At 39.0% G+C, this 17,102-nt stretch overlaps 1 protein-coding gene across 3 annotated transcripts in view; it reads left to right on the plus strand.

Moving 5' to 3' along the window:
• Positions 1-17,102, plus strand: part of TTN (titin) — a 330,648-nt gene that overhangs the window by 216,148 nt on the left and 97,398 nt on the right. For all 3 annotated transcript variants that reach the window (XM_075000777.1, XM_075000778.1, XM_075000779.1), the window contains 19 exons: positions 3,163-3,213; positions 3,754-4,149; positions 4,339-4,614; positions 5,246-5,521; positions 5,663-5,802; positions 6,316-6,442; positions 6,529-6,792; positions 6,901-7,167; positions 7,310-7,573; positions 7,670-7,809; positions 7,929-8,055; positions 8,165-8,431; positions 8,532-8,798; positions 8,946-9,212; positions 9,305-9,444; positions 10,261-10,387; positions 11,192-11,334; positions 15,970-16,093; positions 16,688-16,954. In XM_075000777.1, coding sequence (XP_074856878.1) covers positions 3,163-3,213; positions 3,754-4,149; positions 4,339-4,614; positions 5,246-5,521; positions 5,663-5,802; positions 6,316-6,442; positions 6,529-6,792; positions 6,901-7,167; positions 7,310-7,573; positions 7,670-7,809; positions 7,929-8,055; positions 8,165-8,431; positions 8,532-8,798; positions 8,946-9,212; positions 9,305-9,444; positions 10,261-10,387; positions 11,192-11,334; positions 15,970-16,093; positions 16,688-16,954 — 3,930 coding nt within the window. The remainder of the gene's footprint in view (positions 1-3,162; positions 3,214-3,753; positions 4,150-4,338; positions 4,615-5,245; positions 5,522-5,662; positions 5,803-6,315; positions 6,443-6,528; positions 6,793-6,900; positions 7,168-7,309; positions 7,574-7,669; positions 7,810-7,928; positions 8,056-8,164; positions 8,432-8,531; positions 8,799-8,945; positions 9,213-9,304; positions 9,445-10,260; positions 10,388-11,191; positions 11,335-15,969; positions 16,094-16,687; positions 16,955-17,102) is intronic.

Genomic DNA, 17,102 nt, shown 5'->3' on the forward strand with positions numbered 1-17,102 from the left:
CATAAACAAGAGGGGGCCCATTCTAAAATGAGAGTGCAGTTAATTCTCTTTATTCAATCCTTGACAATTTGTGATGCCTCCCAAATGGTTTTCATCTTGGTATTGGTTTGGTGATGTGGATAGCTATTAAAAAATCCATGTAGGTCGCCAGACAACACCAGAGAGTAGCAATGACAGCTACTCAAAAATTCCATGTAGGTTGCCAGGCAGCATCCAAAGAATAACAGTTTTCAGTTACTGCTAGTCTGAGTTGGATTTGAACTGGCAACCTAAAGGTTGAAATACTCCCTAGCTTATCCCCAGCTCATGAGATAAGAAGTGCTGTAAAGGTAAAATACCATCAGTGGGAAAAGGCTGTACTGAATCACCAGTGCTGAAGGTGTATGCTACTGACGAGAAACATATGCATGTAAAATGTGAGAGACACGAGGCAGCTGGCAGAGACGTCCGAGCAGAAGAAGCATTCAAGCTAAACACCTCAAATGAAATAGTTGATGGAATATAAAAGCCGGGGATCATGAGCAAGAGACATGAGTTTTTAATACATTGTGGTTGCCCGAGAAGCTGAACTAGAAGTAATATCTGTAGTTTCAAGGAAGAGTCGTACAGTTAAAGATGGGGAAAGAGCCTACAGTAGATTATTGCGAAGCTGCATCTACACTACAAGATAAATTTGAATTTAATTCAGTTAGCTCTATTTTCCCACATGACCATCTTCACTGTGAAGACCATTAGCTTGATTTTGGGTTTACTAATCTCAAGATTACAAAATTGCAGTCACCTGATGGGTGTAGCATCAAGCTCAAATTCAGAAGTTCAATTAAAGGGCAGTGTGGAAGCACCACATCTTAAAATCGAATTTATTAGCCTCCAGAGGTGTCCTTTATGTAACCCACAGTGCCCCTCTCACTGCTATACTCTGGCCGCTGCTCTCCAGTAACAGGAAAGCCTGATTTTCCAAACAGGAGTAGCAAGGCATTAGTTGTGGGCTCATGTTAGTTTATGATAGCCTGAGAAATGGCTTCTTTCTTTCTGTGCTCTTAGTGAGGAAAAGTGGGAAAGCCCATTACAGAAGAGAAAAAAGACGGTAGATTTTGAGATGACTTCAGGTGACTGGTAATTGGCTTAAGTTTAGGAGCTGAATGAAGTTGTTGTATGGTTGCTAGAAAGCAAGGTGAGAATGCTGCTACCAGACTCCACCAACACAGAGAGCTCACCTTATGAGCTTTGGAAGAGCACACCATTTCTCATCTTTATCTGCTTGTGTTCATTTGGCAGTTTGCCTGTAACCTTCAGTACCATTTGTACCTCCATCTAATGCATCAGTTCTCTGAAAAGGCATCCAAATATCCTGTCACTTATTTGTCACCTTGTGTGTGTCATCTGAACAGTTATCTATATCTTTTGTGTTCATAGTATTATTCTTACATTGTTTTTAAAATGGTAGTTTAAGTCATCTATATATTATCACTACAAAATTGAAGAGCAGCTCACACGTGGTTTTTGGCACTAGGACTTCTTGTTTATCATTTCTTACATTCTGTGTCCTACATTTCATATTGTTCCAATTCTTTAAAGTCTTATTGCATACATGCCTACAGAATGCATGATAATAGGCTGTGTGATGTGGGAGATATTTTTAAGAGTGAGGAGCGATTTATCATAATTCATGAATGAGAAAAGGTAGTTCAGACCAACTTCTGTCTCATAAAAGATAGTACCTCACCTGCTTTGTCTCTGACATATCCTGGGACCACCACATTTACCACAGCACTGCAACAATAGTTCGTGAATGGCAAAGTGAAGCAGAAACATTCATGATTTATGATAAATCATCCTTAGTGCATGAGCTTAGTCCTCTGCCCTTGAACATGTATTTCATGTATGCAACTTAAATTTTTTGGCTTGGATTTTAAAATATGTCACATACTTTTTCAGAGTTTCAAAACAGGCTGAAAAAACAGATTTGAGCTAACTCAGCTAACTGGTGGGTGGGTCATACATGCCTTTTTTATTAATAGTATTCAGTAGGCAAGTATCCGTGTTCTTTAGAGACATTTTTGTGGGAGGCAATTTTTTGAAATGGCCTCTGCTTCTTTTGGAGATGGGTGGCCATGTAGTAGTTTATGAATGTTTCTTGTTAAGTGTTATTTAGACTTTTACAGGTTAAACCTCTCTAGACTAACACTCTCTCATCTGGCAACAACCATAATCCAGCATGAGTTTAGTTACTATGGTGTAGCCAAGTTTCCCATGGCTCCATAAAGTTTGTTTACAGCCACCAGACCTGACTCTCAGTGTTCTGTGTTTTTATTTAGCTGCAGTTTACCCCAAATGTCTTCTAGTAGCAGTGGAAGTGTTGGCAATGCTACTAGACAATATTGACTTCCTGCATTCCAGCAAATTCTCTGCTTCAGAACTGGTCAGGTCCCAAGAGTTCTGGCCTAGAGAGGTTCAACATGTGCTTCTGTATTGGGCCTCACTAGAGCAGGAAAGACAACTTCTGATGTGTTGTGTCAATTTCCTCCACTACTGCCCTTTGAGGAATCATTTATTTTACAGAGTTTAGTTGTTTTGCCCATTAATGACAGTTACCATTTTTACTTATCATTTACAGCTTTTGTGTTCACATTTAATTAAAATGTCCATAATTGAGAGTTTAGTGTTAGTGACCAGGCACTTCACAGCAAGTCGTGAAAAATGTCAGAGAGTTTTTCAATAGAACAAAATATTGATAAATGGGGGGGGGCAATGTTCCCTCTAATTTTTTCCCATGAATGGGTGGAATAAATTTTAAGTGCACCAAGATACGTGTGGATATGCTCACTAGCCAGAACATGTGCTGCCCACTGTGGGTGCTCTGCTAATCTGTTGAGCAGCATCTGAATCTCTACTGGATGGCCACACAAATGCTCAACTTGCTCCATTTTTTAATACGTACCTCATGATATCCAGTTTTAGGCGTTATAGTCATGGCCGGTCTAATTATAGACAGTGTGTGTTTCTATAAATATGCAGATGTTTAAACCCTTCTCACTGTATGCACAGAGAGAGAAGAAAGAGAAGATGTCACTTTAAGAAAGGTTATTATGTTACTGTTAATATATATGTCTCCTTAACCATATTTAATACATTGCTAATAATAATGCTGTTTTACTGCAGAGCCCAAAGCACCAAAAGAGGAACCAGGCAAGGTCAAAACTCCTCTTAAAGGTAAGGGAAAAGATCATAAAATAAAAACAGTGTGAAGTTTGCATGTGTAAAATCGTAATTATAATGAACCCTTTCAGTTTGCTCTGGTAAATAAACGACTGGTAGCAAACTTCCCCAATTTGACTTAGAATGACAAGGATAAAGTTTCATCTAAACTGTGTCTCAATTTTTTTCACCAAGAAAATAGTTGTTAATAGGAATGGCTGTTTGAATTTCTAGTGTTATATTTTTAATGAAACCATCTTTAAAATATGTCTGATTCAGCCCCTAACACAGGATGGGAAATGTAAACTTGCTTGTTTTGGCATATTTGACTCAACAGATGGACAAGTTTAGAACAAAGATTCAATTTTAAACAATTTTAAAGAAACTCACTAAAATTTTGCCATTTAGATTGCATAAGCAATCTTATGATTCTGCTTAAGTTCTGCTTTACTATGAATATATTGTAATCAAAGAGGAAAGCTGTAAAGCAGGGTATAACAAATCTCAGTCAGCATGGTTGGGATCAATTTATTCATCCTTACATCTGACTTACAGCCAAGAAGACACCATCCCCTGCAGATCTGGAGAGGAGGAAATTAAGGCCAGGCAGTGGTGGTGAAAAACCTCCTGAAGAGCCACCATTCACCTACCAGCTTAAAGCTGTGCCACTCAAGTTTGTCAAGGAAATGAAGGACATAGTGCTGAAAGAAGCTGAATCTATTGGCTCTTCTGCAATCTTTGATGTCCTTATCTCTCCTTCTACTGCAATTACCAGCTGGATGAAAGATGGAAATAACATTCGAGAGAGCCCAAAGCACAGGTTTGTCGCAGATGGCAAAGACAGGAAGCTGCATATTATTGATGTCCAGCTTTCAGATGCCGGCGAATACACTTGTGTGCTACGTCTGGGAAACAAAGAAAAAACCTCCACAGCTAAACTCATTGTTGAAGGTATTTCCTTGCATTCCAAATATACTTCAGATTCTTCATCAATTTAAGTCTAGTTATAATTTACAGCTTTAAATATGTTTTTATTGTCCTAATTTTCATTGATCATTTCATATTTTAATTACATATATAGTGTATTTTTACACTGAATAAAAATAAAATGCATCAAAATACGTTTTTTGTTTCCCCCAGAAATACCGGTGCGTTTTGTGAAAACTCTTGAGGAGCAAGTCACAGTGGTCAAAGGGCAGCCATTTTATCTGAGCTGTGAGCTGAACAAAGAGAGAGATGTGGTCTGGAGGAAGGATGGGAAGATTGTAAAAGACAAGCCTGGAAAGTACACTCTGAATATTATTGGTTTGCAACGTGCCCTCACCATCATGAATGCAGATGATTCTGATGCTGGCACATACACTGTGACAGTGGAGGATACTGACCTCAAATGTGACTCGGATGTTAAAGTCACAGGTAAGCAATCAGAGACGAACCCTAATTTCTCTCCTTTGAATTTGTGTGTGTATTTGGAGAGCTTTAAAATTACAAAATTTAACTTAATTATTATCTGGGGAAAAAAAGCACAAAAGGTTCATCACAATCTTTTTTCATTAGGTAATGGCAGCATTAACCAGAATTAAACCAATCTCACTAATATTGTTGGAAGTTGGCTTGTAGTTGAGGACTTTATATCCTGAATATTAGTAGACAGTTTTGACAAATATTTGTATAGTCCTCAGCTCCCTGTTAGATTGCTGTGATTAACTGGAAGGGTTTGCTTTTTTTGTTTTTTTTTTGTTTTTTTTGGCTACCATGATACAGACACTCCTAGTTATTTGCTCTCCATAAATTGCAAGCATGTCTTTCTGTTCTGGTTGCGTATGCCAACTTCTGTCGTTCCAGTGAGGAAGAATTGACTCCTGTAAACCACATGTGCTCATTTCAAACTGTGAACTAATATAAAATGGGAAGTCAACTTTTTTGTCTTTTCAAAGAGTGGAATAAAACTAAAGTAAAGAAGTCCTTATATCCCCTACTTTTGAAATCACTTATATGTTTTAATAGTCTATAAACCCTAATTTTTATTTAACATTTTGTCATACAGAAGTGATAAGAGACTGGTTGGTGAAACCCATAAGAGACCAGCATGTGAAACCAAAAGGTACAGCTACTTTTGTTTGCAATATGGTCAAGGATACACCAAATTTTAAATGGTACAAGGGAGATGAGGAAATTCCAACTGAACCAACTGCAAAGACAGAGGTGTTGAAAGAAGGAAATTTCCTTTACCTCAAAATTAAGAATGCTGCACCTGAAGATGTTGGTGAATATGCAGTAGAAATTGAAGGACGCAGATATGCAGCTAAACTCACTCTTGGTGGTAAGGAAGGTTTTATCTATATTATAGATTATTATTGTATATACTAGTGTTTTCAGAAAGAATATTCAAAATTTGAACTGCTGTAAAGTTATATCAATTTTTTTGTTGACTGAGTAACACAAGTTTCTTTGTGCATCTCAGAGCGTGAGGTTGAGCTGCTTAAACCACTGGAGGATGTTACAGTTTATGAGAAAGAAACAGCACACTTTGACACAGAAATTTCCGAAGATGATATTCCTGGAGAATGGAAACTGAAAGGAGAAGTCCTGAGGCCCTCACCCGTAAGCATCCTCACATTTAAAAATGCATTTCATTTAAGATGAAAACATCACAAACAAGTTCCATCAAATTTCATGTAATTCACATTGTAACATTTTTGTTGTTCTATCATGTCTTTGCAGTCATCCAATGCTCCTGCACAGAAATTAGAGAGGTTGAATTTTATCATGATTGAAAAAGTGCTCCTTCTCAAGGAACTACATTTCATAACAAATAACCTGAAATAATTAGCAAGACCTCACATAATAATAAAAATAGCTCGGCCCATGTAAATTGCTGGAGTAGTGCCTAAGTTAAAATAGGAGCTCAGTATTAGGGAAATGTATTTTAGTTTACTTCTTAAAATTTCCTTTAGAGGAAAATCATTTTAATTTGGAAGCAATTCTGTTCTTTAACAGGCACAGCAATTAACTGTGTGCAAAGCAAGATTTGGACTTTTCTTTTTTCATGAACACAGTCCAATATCGTGTATTTAGAATGCCAGTTTCCATTCTAAAAGTGTGTAATTTCTCCAGACTTGTGAAATCAAAGCAGAAGGAGGAAAACGCTTCCTGACCTTGCACAAAGTCAAGTTGGAACAGGCTGGTGAAGTTCTCTACCAGGCGCTCAATGCACTCACTACGGCCATCCTGACAGTGAAAGGTACACAATTCTAGCAATAAAGTGTGATGTCGTAGTCCAAGTTCACACTGAGTGCTTGAAAACACTGAACTCTGTTTTGTTCCTAGAAATCGAACTTGACTTTGCTGTGCCTCTGAAAGATGTCACTGTTCCTGAGAAGCGCCAGGCTCGATTTGAATGTGTCCTCACCCGGGAAGCCAATGTTATATGGTCTAAGGGCACTGACATCATTAAAGTTGGAGACAAATTTGACATCATTGCAGATGGAAAGAAACACATTCTTGTAATCAATGATTCACAGTTTGATGATGAAGGAGAATACACAGCTGAAGTGGAAGGGAAGAAGAGCACAGCAAGATTGTTTGTGGAAGGCAAGTATCTCATTATGAGCAGAGACTGTATGACATTTATTGAAGAGCACATTTCTAGAACTTCACTATCCTAGTGTTGCGGTACTGACTAGCAATGTTTAATTATAGGTGTCAGACTGAAATTCATCAAACCTCTAAAAGATCAAACAGTGAAAGAAGGCGAAACAGCTCACTTTCAGTTCGAGCTCTCTCATGAAGACATGCTAGTGACCTGGTTCAAAAATGACAAAAAACTCCACACAAGCCGAACGGTTCTGATTCATGCAGAAGGCAAGACTCACAGATTAGAAATGAGGGAAGTGACGCTCGATGATATCTCTGAGATAAAGGCTCAAGTCAAGGGCTTGCACACATCTGCAAAGCTCCAAGTCTTAGGTAAAGTATTATCGCCACTTAAGGGAACAGAGACAAAACATTAATTTTAATACAATTTAAATGTCTTCACTTTTTGATTACGTTAAGTAATATGTGGATTGCAACTTTACTAACTTTTTCCCTACCAACGTGCCATTTCTAGAGGCCGATCCATACTTCACTGTGAAATTGCAAGACTATTCTGCTGTAGAGAAAGATGACGTTGTTCTGCAATGCGAACTTAGCAAAGATGTGCCAGTGAAATGGTACAAAGACGGCCAAGAGCTGACAGCTTCCAAGAGAATCTCCATACAGACTGAGGGCCTGCGCCGTATCGTAAAAATCAAAAAGGTTGAAGATGGCGATAAAGGCAACTATGAGTGTGACTGTGGAACTGACAAGACAAAAGCTAATGTTAACATTGAGCGTAAGTGGCCATGCACCTTCCTGACTGGACCTCAGCTGAAAATATTTGTAACATATAGATTAATATAGTAAAGTTGACATGTTTTTGTGCTTCCAGCTCGTATTATAAAAGTAGAGCGTCCCCTGTATGGAGTGGAGGTATTTGTTGGTGAAACAGCTCGTTTTGAGGTTGAAATCTCTGAGCCTGATGTCCACCCCATCTGGAAGTTAAAGGGAGAAACTTTAACACCTTCATCTGTAAGGCACTTTTGTTATTTTTAAATCAGCATGTGCATTTTAAAAATCAAAATTCCCCATAATAACATGTGATGGATGGTGGCTTAGAAACATTATATTTCTTTCCTCCTTCAAACCAGAACTGTGAAATAATTGAAGATGGGAAGAAACATGTCCTTATCCTTTATAATTGTAAGCTGGATATGACTGGTGAAGTGTCCTTCCAGGCTGCAAATGCCAAAAGTGCAGCTAATCTGAAAGTGAAAGGTACGGTGTCACCATTCTCAGTACACATGAAATGTCTTTATTAAACCTACCGATAAAAAAGTCAGCAGAAGTGCATCTCTGAATTTGTAATGATCTTTTCTAATTTCAGAACTACCACTCATCTTTATCACTCCACTCAGCGATGTCAAGGTCTTTGAGAAAGATGAGGCCAGGTTTGAATGTGAAGTGTCTAGGGAACCCAAGACTTTCCGTTGGTTGAAAGGAACACAAGAGATCATGAGTGATGAGAAGTTTGAAATTATCTCAGAGGGCACAAGGCATGCCCTGGTCATTAAGACAGTTGCTTTTGAGGATGAAGCTAAATATATGTTTGAAGCTGAAGATAAAAGAACAAGTGCCAAGCTGATCATTGAAGGTTCGTTGGACTTGATGCTTCTATGGCTAATACACTTGAGTTGTCTTTTAATTGTTGTTAACATAAATGTAATAATTAACAAAACCTCTTGTCGGTTTAGGCATTCGTCTGAAGTTCATTACTCCGCTCAAGGATGTAACAGCAAAGGAGCGTGAGACTGCAGAGTTTACTGTAGAACTGTCACATGACAATATTCCTGTTGCATGGTTCAAGAATGACCAAAGGCTGCATACCAGTAAGGTGATTTCAATGAAAGATGATGGGAAATTCCATACGCTCACATTTAAAGATCTCTCTATTGATGACACCTCTCAGATCAGAGTGGAAGCTATGAGCAAATCCTCTGAAGCTAAACTCACAGTTCTTGGTAAGTGTGTTCTATTTTTTTTCAGTATGAATTCATGTGTTGGCTATTAAATATATTCCTGTGAATAGAACGATCTGTTGGGAAGATCTAATTGTATTTATAAAACAATTGCAACTGTCATATTCTTATCTCAACATGTACTTACAGAGGGAGATCCTTACTTTACTGCAAAGCTTCAAGATTATACTGCTGTAGAGAAAGATGAAGTGATTTTACAGTGTGAAATTAGCAAAGCAGATGCTCCTGTGAAATGGATGAAAGATGGCAAAGAAATAACTCCATCAAAAAATGTTGTTATCAAGGCTGATGGCAAAAAGAGACTCCTAATCCTCAAGAAAGCTTTGAAGAAAGACATTGGAACATACACCTGTGATTGTGGCACTGACCAAACCTCTGCCAAACTCAACATTGAAGGTAGGGTGGTTTTGTCAGTGCCTCCCTGTTTTAAAGCTGTTTCTGTTGGAGGCTGATGGCATCAAATGTTCCTTTGTTTTTCTCACTCTCAGAGCGGGATATTAAGATTGTACGCCACCTGTACAGTGTGGAGGTAATTGAAACAGAGACTGCCCGGTTTGATACTGAAATCTCTGAGGAAGATGTCCATGCCAGCTGGAAACTAAAAGGAGAAACCCTGAACCAATCACCTGTAAGCATAATGCTGATCAAGCCCACACTTCTGAATGGATAGGATTCATAACAACCATAAGATTAAAAAATACAATTTAGATCTTTTAACTTGCCTTCTAACTTTTGAGATTTTGGGTGCAGTTGATCCATATTTTAAAAATTTTTCTTCACGACCACAAAGGACAGAAACTCACTTTTTGAAAACAGAAGTGAGCCTGAGGGTCTGATGTATTTGTGTGACTCTTGTTTATTTAAAAAAGCATGAAATATGGAAAGACTCACTATCACTATGGTGCAGCCAAATATTGAGAAACCACCAAACAGTGGCAACGCTGCAGCAATCCTGATGTGAATAACAAGAAATATAAAACATGCAGTAGCTGTATATTTGTGTGTGTGTGAGAGAGAGAGAGAGAGAGAGAGAGAGGACTGCCTTTTGTAATGGTATGTTCTTTAGCATCACCAGAAACAGGCTGTTCCTAGTGCTTACAAGCCAGTGTCTTCAGTATTTCCAGGTTCTTCCCAGCATCCCAGTATGTCAGCATTGTTGAATAAATTTATATCTTCAGTAGAGCAAATAGAAATAGCCCTTATGTATATATATGAAGGAGCATATGATTTGCATTGTTGGCCGTATTATGCAGTTTAGCAGCTGTTCAGATTTCAAAAGTATCTCTTGCTAGACATAACAGCTATTTTAGAAATAATGCAAGTCTACATGTAGCTCTCAAATATATTCTCTATATGAGTGTTGTCATACCTGTATCCTTTGTATGGCCACAAAAATTCTATAAACACAACTAATTAGTTCTCTCCTTTATTTTTCTTCCTGTAGGAATGTGAAATTAAGGAGGAAGGCAAAAAGCACTTCCTTGTATTGTACAATGTACGTTTGGACCAAGCTGGTGCAGTGGACTTCCAAGCAGCAAATGCCAAATCTAGTGCTCACCTTCGAGTGAAACGTAAGTGTGTTGCTAGTATATGAATGAATAGATATAGTTAATTCTGAATCTTTAAAACTAGCAGAAATGGATTAAAATTAAACTGGCAGATTCATTACATCACACAGATGGTGGTTTGGAATAGGAGGCTACATCAAACTACACCAAGCCTATAGCCATTCCTTGAAGTCACAGTAATTCTAAAGTACTGGTGACACCAATGACCTTGATCCCTGTTAGCTTGAGGATTTTTTTAAATAATTTTTTTTCAGTTTTTTGTTATCAGAGAATGAGAAAAGGGACACTGACTTCTGTGTGTCTTGGTGGTCTTGCAACATCAGATGTTATGAAAGTGGATATTACAACCAAAAACTTGGTTGTGCTGATATTTTTGGGTACAGTTCCTGAGATGACACAACAGTAATGTTTGGGGAAAGAACTCAGAGCTTGAGAGACAAGGACAGATCACATGGTTGGAATCCACTTGTCTCCTGCTCCAATCCTAGCCCTCACTATTTTGGAAGGGAGCTAGCCTTATCTAGCAAGAGGAATGTGGGGCTTGACAGGAAAACAGATGCACTGCAACTTCCCTGCTGACATTGTTCATTTTAAAGAAACAGGCTCTGCAAACAGAGAACCTCCAGTGCCCAGCTTTCCCCCTATGAATCCCAAGTGCACCCCTCTAGTTAGGTAATTTAAATAGCTTTGCATTGCCATGTTTCTCTTGCTCTTGGGAGAAGCCACCATGGAAATTAGTGGGTAGGACAGCAGCTCTTTCTTGACTGGAAATGACTAATGTGAAGATGTTTTCTCCCCCCCACCAAGCACGTGTAATTGGCTTGCTCAGGCCACTGAAGGATGTAACAGTGACAGCTGGTGAAACAGCCACCTTTGAGTGTGAGCTGTCCTATGAGGGAATCGTGGTGGAGTGGTTCTTGAATGGACAGAAACTGGAACCCAGTGACAAGGTAACTTCCTGGCACCTGCTTTCTTCCGCTCCTAATTTCCCCATTTCTTCTTTATCTCCTCACTCTCTCCCCTCTCTCCTTTATCTGTTACCTCCCCTCTTCCAGCAGCAGAAGCAGTAAGGTATGGGAATGTACTTCTGTTTTCAGTTACAGATGGCTTTGACTTAAACATAAATGTGCATTTTTTCTGCAAATAAAGTAGATCTGAAATAGCTTGTTCATTTATCGTACAAGAAAAAGATAAGAGTCTCAAAACACTAACCACAAAAATAGCATTTTTGTCTGAATTGTTGGGAAACACAACCACAGGAGATATGAAACAGTTCCTTCTAAGGTGTGTGTTCTGTAGTTTGAGTTGGTTTTATGAATAAATGCAGTTCCTGATTCTTTCCTCTGACTGCAGAGCTGTGCTCCAGTTCAGCATATAAGGGGATTAAGACAACTGAAATTCCATTTCAGGAGGTTGATCAGGCGTCCCAAATAACTTTCTAGGCAGGTTTGCTTGACAAGCATATCTCACTGGCTATTTTTAACCCTTCTTCAAGTACAGGCTCTTAGCTCTGAGATTTGAGCTGCCTGGAATGTAGTCAATTGAATATTTGAAGTTTGCTGCAGCAGGGAATGTATTGTAAAAAATATAAAATACATGTTACAACATGTAATGTGCAGTTATTTGGATGCATTTTAAGTACAGTTTTTATGTGTTATGCCTTCAGATCTCTATTTAAACAGAGCAGCTTTGTAGAGAAAAAAAAGTAAATTTCGAAGGAATTACACTTCAATGAAATGTTGGAATTTATAATATTGCTGGTAGTGTTTCTTTAATGAAAAGTGAAATTTAAATTTTTACTGTAGTTTTTTCATATGGTAAAAAAGAATTCTTGTTTTCAGTGAGATCTTTCTGGGTTTTACTCAGTTTAGTCACATATTGTCAACCATATTGCTATACTTTAAGGTCTGCAAAGAAAACTGAAATTCTGCCAATTAGAGGTTTAATAAACCAAGGTAAAATTGACTTTTAGATTTTGAAATAAAAGTGTGCAAGGCTGTTGGTCAATAAGTGAATGAATCGTTATTACTGACTTGCATAGTATAGTATAGTAAGAAATACTGAAACTTTAATGTTAAGCATTAAGGTATGGCATCCTATTCTTGATATTTGAGCCGCTTTCTGACTCATTTCAACTACAGGTTGAATCGCTCTAGTACAGCACCCTTGGGACCTGACCAGTGCCAAATGAGAGAATTTGCTGGTCCATGGGGGTTGGGGGGGCAGTCAATATTGTCTAGCAGCATTACTAACATGTTCACTGCTTACTGGGTCTTTAGAAACTTCAGCACGGAACGCTGGGAGCCAGGGCTGTTGACTATGAACAAATTTTATGGGACCATGGAAAATATGGCCTTGCCCATGACAAGTGTCAACAACGGTGTGCCCTGGTAGCCAAGAAGGCTAATGGCATACTGGGGTGCATTAGAAAGAGCATTTCCAGCAAAACTACAGAGGTTATTTTCCCCTCTGTTCGGCACTAGTGAGGCCACATCTGGAGTATTGCGTCCAGTTCTGGGCCCCCAGTACAGAAAGGATGTGGATGCACTGGAGCGGGTCCAGTGGAGGGCAACTAAAATTATTAGGGGTCCGGAGCACATGACCTATGAGAAGACGCTGAGGGATCTGGGCTTAGTTTGCAGAAGAGAAAAGTGAGGCAGCTTTCAACTTCCTGAAGGGGTGCTCTAAAGAGGATGGAGAGAGAGTCTGTTTTCAGTAGTGACTGATGGCAGAACAAGGAGCAATGGTCTAAAGTTACAGAGAGGGAGGTGTAGTTTGGATATTGGGAAAAACTGTTTCACCAGGTGAGTGGTAAAACACTGGAGCGTGTTACCTGGAGAGGAAGTAGTATCTCCATCCCTAGAGGTTTTTGAGTCCTGGCTTGACCACGTTCTGGCTGGGATGATTTAGTTAGGGTTGATCCTGCTTTGGGTCGCGGGCTGGACTCAATGACCTCCTGAGGTCTCTTCCAGCCCAAGGATTCTGATTCTAAAAGTGGTCATCCAGCTAACTAAAATCATGCTGGGTTACAGATGTTGACAGATGAGAGAGTACTAGATTAGAGAGTTTCACCCTGTGCTTAAAGAGATTTTCTACCTTAACTCTGATTTTTCCCTGCACACTCAAAGCTTATGTTGGTTTAACCAAAAAAAAAAAAAAAAAAACCAAACAAACCCTAGTTAGATCATGCCTTCGGGTTATAGTATCTCAGTAATGGAAAGCAGTTTTCAAACTGGAGTAAATTCAGTGAACGGATACAAAAACCATTGCAGTGATTACAGGAAATGACTTCTAAGAGAAGATGAAAACTACAATACATGTAATACACCTTAGCTAAATACATATTCAGGCACTCCATGTTTATGTGATGCATCACTTCTCATAAAATAACTTCTTTAAACACTGCTACATTGTTATGAATATGGGATTTGAGGTTTGACTGTTCTTTAAACTGTCTTGGCCAGGCAAATTTATTACTTCCTCTGAACCTTATTCAGATAAATGCTTCAAACACATATTTCTTTGAGGACATAATGAGTATTCCCAGATATAACTCCATCTCCTCTGTTCTCCCTCACAATTTTTAATTCCCATTATCTTTCACATTACCAGAACTGTGTCTCTTGCTTGACTTTTTACTTTGTTACAAATAATTTAAAATAATTCTTTAGAAAACACAATGGCTACGTCTACACTAACACAAAACGTCGAAGTAGCCTGTTCCGACGTAAGGACATCAAAATAGGCTACTTTGATGCGTATTGTCTAAACATCCTCCAGGGCTGGTGCAATCGACGTTCAACGTCGAAGTAGCGACGGAGAATGTCGAAAGGAGCTGCCCCAGAAGGAAGTGCGAAGCGTCCACACATACAAGCACTCCCCGTCGAAATAAGGGGCCAGCAAAGCCCCAAGCCGCTCCCTTAAAGGGCCCCTCCCAGACACACTTGGCCTGCACAGCACGAGATCCACAGAGCCGACAACCAGTTGCAGACCCCATGCACGCAGCATGGACCCCCAGCTGCAGCAGCAGCAGCAGCCAGAAACCCTGGGCTAAGGGCTGCTGCACGCGGTGACCATAGAGCCCCGCAGGGGCTGGACAGAGCGTCTCTCAACCCCTCATCCGATGGCCGCCATGGAGGACCCCGCTATTTCGACATAGCAGGACACAGATTGTCTACACACACGCTACTTCAACACTGAACGTCAAAGTAGGGCACTGTTCCCATCTTCGGGTAGGAATAGCGATTTCGACGTCTCGCCACCTAACATTGATTTCAATGTCGAAATAGCTCACAGCACATGTAGATGTGACGTGTACTATTTTGACATTGTGCCGGCTACTTCGAAGTAGCCAGCTAGTGTAGACGCACCCTTTATGAACACTACTCTGTCAGTAGTGGGACCTGTCTGTGTGGTTGTAATACTGCTGGATCCACACCTCGAATACATGTAGAACTAATAATAGTTCACAGCAACAGGCGATTCAAGAGTAGATGCAGCATTGGATCATCATAGAACACATCCTTCACTGGGGTTCCTTAGCTCCTGGAATATGATAGTGTATATTATTATTACAGTTCATAACATGTATGTATAAGGAAACTTCTGGTTCTTGCTTCTCCTATCACTTTTAGTTGAGGCAGTCACAAAGAACACCCACTTTCCACAATGAATCGATCATCGCTGCCCATATTTACTTTGGCATTTATAAGCACAAGTTAGGAATGTACTTGATCTCAAGTAAACACCATTTTACAAAATTAAATAAGCTGAGATAGCAAATAATCGATTCTTACAAAGGGGAATGTGTTAGTGATTTGTTTTATTCCAAATTAGGTTGTTTATCTGTTTTAAACACACTATGGCCATGTCTACAGTACAGAGTTTCGTTGACAAAACGGGGCTTTTGTCAATATAATTCAGGGAGTGTCTGTGCACAAAGGCATTTTGTCAACAGAGTCTTAACAAAACAGAGCACTTTCCCTGACAGCATTTTCCCTCTCTGCATTGAGGAATAATGATTCTGTTGACAGAGTTCTGTCGACAAAAGTGCAGTGTAGACACTCCAGAATCCCTTTTGTTGACAGACAGGGCTTCTGGTTTACCAGGCAGCCCTCTTCACAGAGTTTTCAGTCAGCCATTCTGGTGAGAGAGGGCCAGGCAATCTGGCTGCTCTCTGTCAACAAAATGGGTTGCTCGTTTGATCTGCTTTTATGTGTAGACACAATCTATTGACAGTTTTGCCACTAGATCTCTTCCAACAATGACTGCTGTTGACTCATTGCTGTAGTGTAGACGTAGCCTATGTGAATATGAACATATATTTTAAAAATATTAAATATATGAAATTATTTCTTTAGATTTTGACATATGCTTCCCCCCAATGAAACATGTGCGAGTATGTAAATACCAGTGCCTGTGTAAATAAGAGGAAATAGACATATAAAATCTTGGAAGTGTCCTAGATACATAATGCATATGCAGGAGGATATTGTCCAAAATATGTACCAAAATGAGAGACATTCAGTTGAAGGGTCCTCATATAGTTAGTGTGTATGCTTACAAATGCTTTTTTCTTTAATTAGATTGTCCCACGTGCTGAAGGAAGAGTACACACGCTTACTCTCAGGGATGTCAAGTTAACGGATGCTGGAGAAGTTTCATTGACTGCAAAAGATTTCAAAACACATGCAAATCTTTTTGTAAAAGGTAAGCTGGTTAGTAGAATTATATCTGTCTGGAGACTATTTGTCCTCCTGGACCAGGAATTGTATGGACACTCTATATTAAACTAGTTAGATCATACCTAAAATTCAGCATAGACTTCCAGTTATAGTATCTCAATAATGGAAAGGGGTTTTCAAAATGGAGTAAATTCAGCGAACATATGCAAAAATTGTTTAAATGGTTACAAGAAATGACTTGTAAGAGAAGATGAAAACTACAATACATATATACACCTTACCTAAACAAATTAAGGTACAGGGCTTTTGATAATTAACAAGGAGGCAAGGAAATTGTTTATCCTCATTTATGGTCTTTCAACTGTAATAGGCTAAAACTGAGTATAATGAAGAATTTTCTAACAGCATAATCTTTTAACTTCATAGATTCATTGACTCATAGATAAACCTTGTAGGTTATTGTCTCAGTGTAGGTTATAGGAGTCCCATTCCTTGAGAGTAATTTAGAACTGGACTAGACATAGTACCCAGGAATATATTGTAAGGAATAATCCTGCATTGATAGGTGGATGGCTAAAATTATGGTCTTCTCCATCTCTAATTTCTATCCCATTTTTAGAACCTCCAGTTGAATTTACTAAACCACTTGAGGACCAGACAGTGGAAGAGGAAGCCACTGCAATATTGGAGTGTGAAGTATCCAGAGCAAATGCAGAGGTCAGATGGTTCAAGAACGGACATGAAATTCACAAAACAAAGAAGTACGATATCATTTCTGAGGGAAGGGTCAGAAAACTCATTATACGTGGCTGTGCATTAGATGATGCTAGAACATACACCTGTGATGCTAAGGATTTCAAGACCTCTTGCTTCCTGAATGTGGAACGTAAGTCATTGTGTAATTTAACCTATTTGTTGTTGTTAATATTATTAATAATGCTATCAGTGATAATGATTTACATAACTGATTATTCTCAACTCTGAGATAAGTATGTATATATTGATATATATGTATGTATATTTTTTTCTGATAG

The sequence above is a fragment of the Carettochelys insculpta genome, chromosome 8, assembly GCF_033958435.1.
Source record: "Carettochelys insculpta isolate YL-2023 chromosome 8, ASM3395843v1, whole genome shotgun sequence".
Lineage (NCBI taxonomy): Eukaryota > Metazoa > Chordata > Testudines > Carettochelyidae > Carettochelys > Carettochelys insculpta.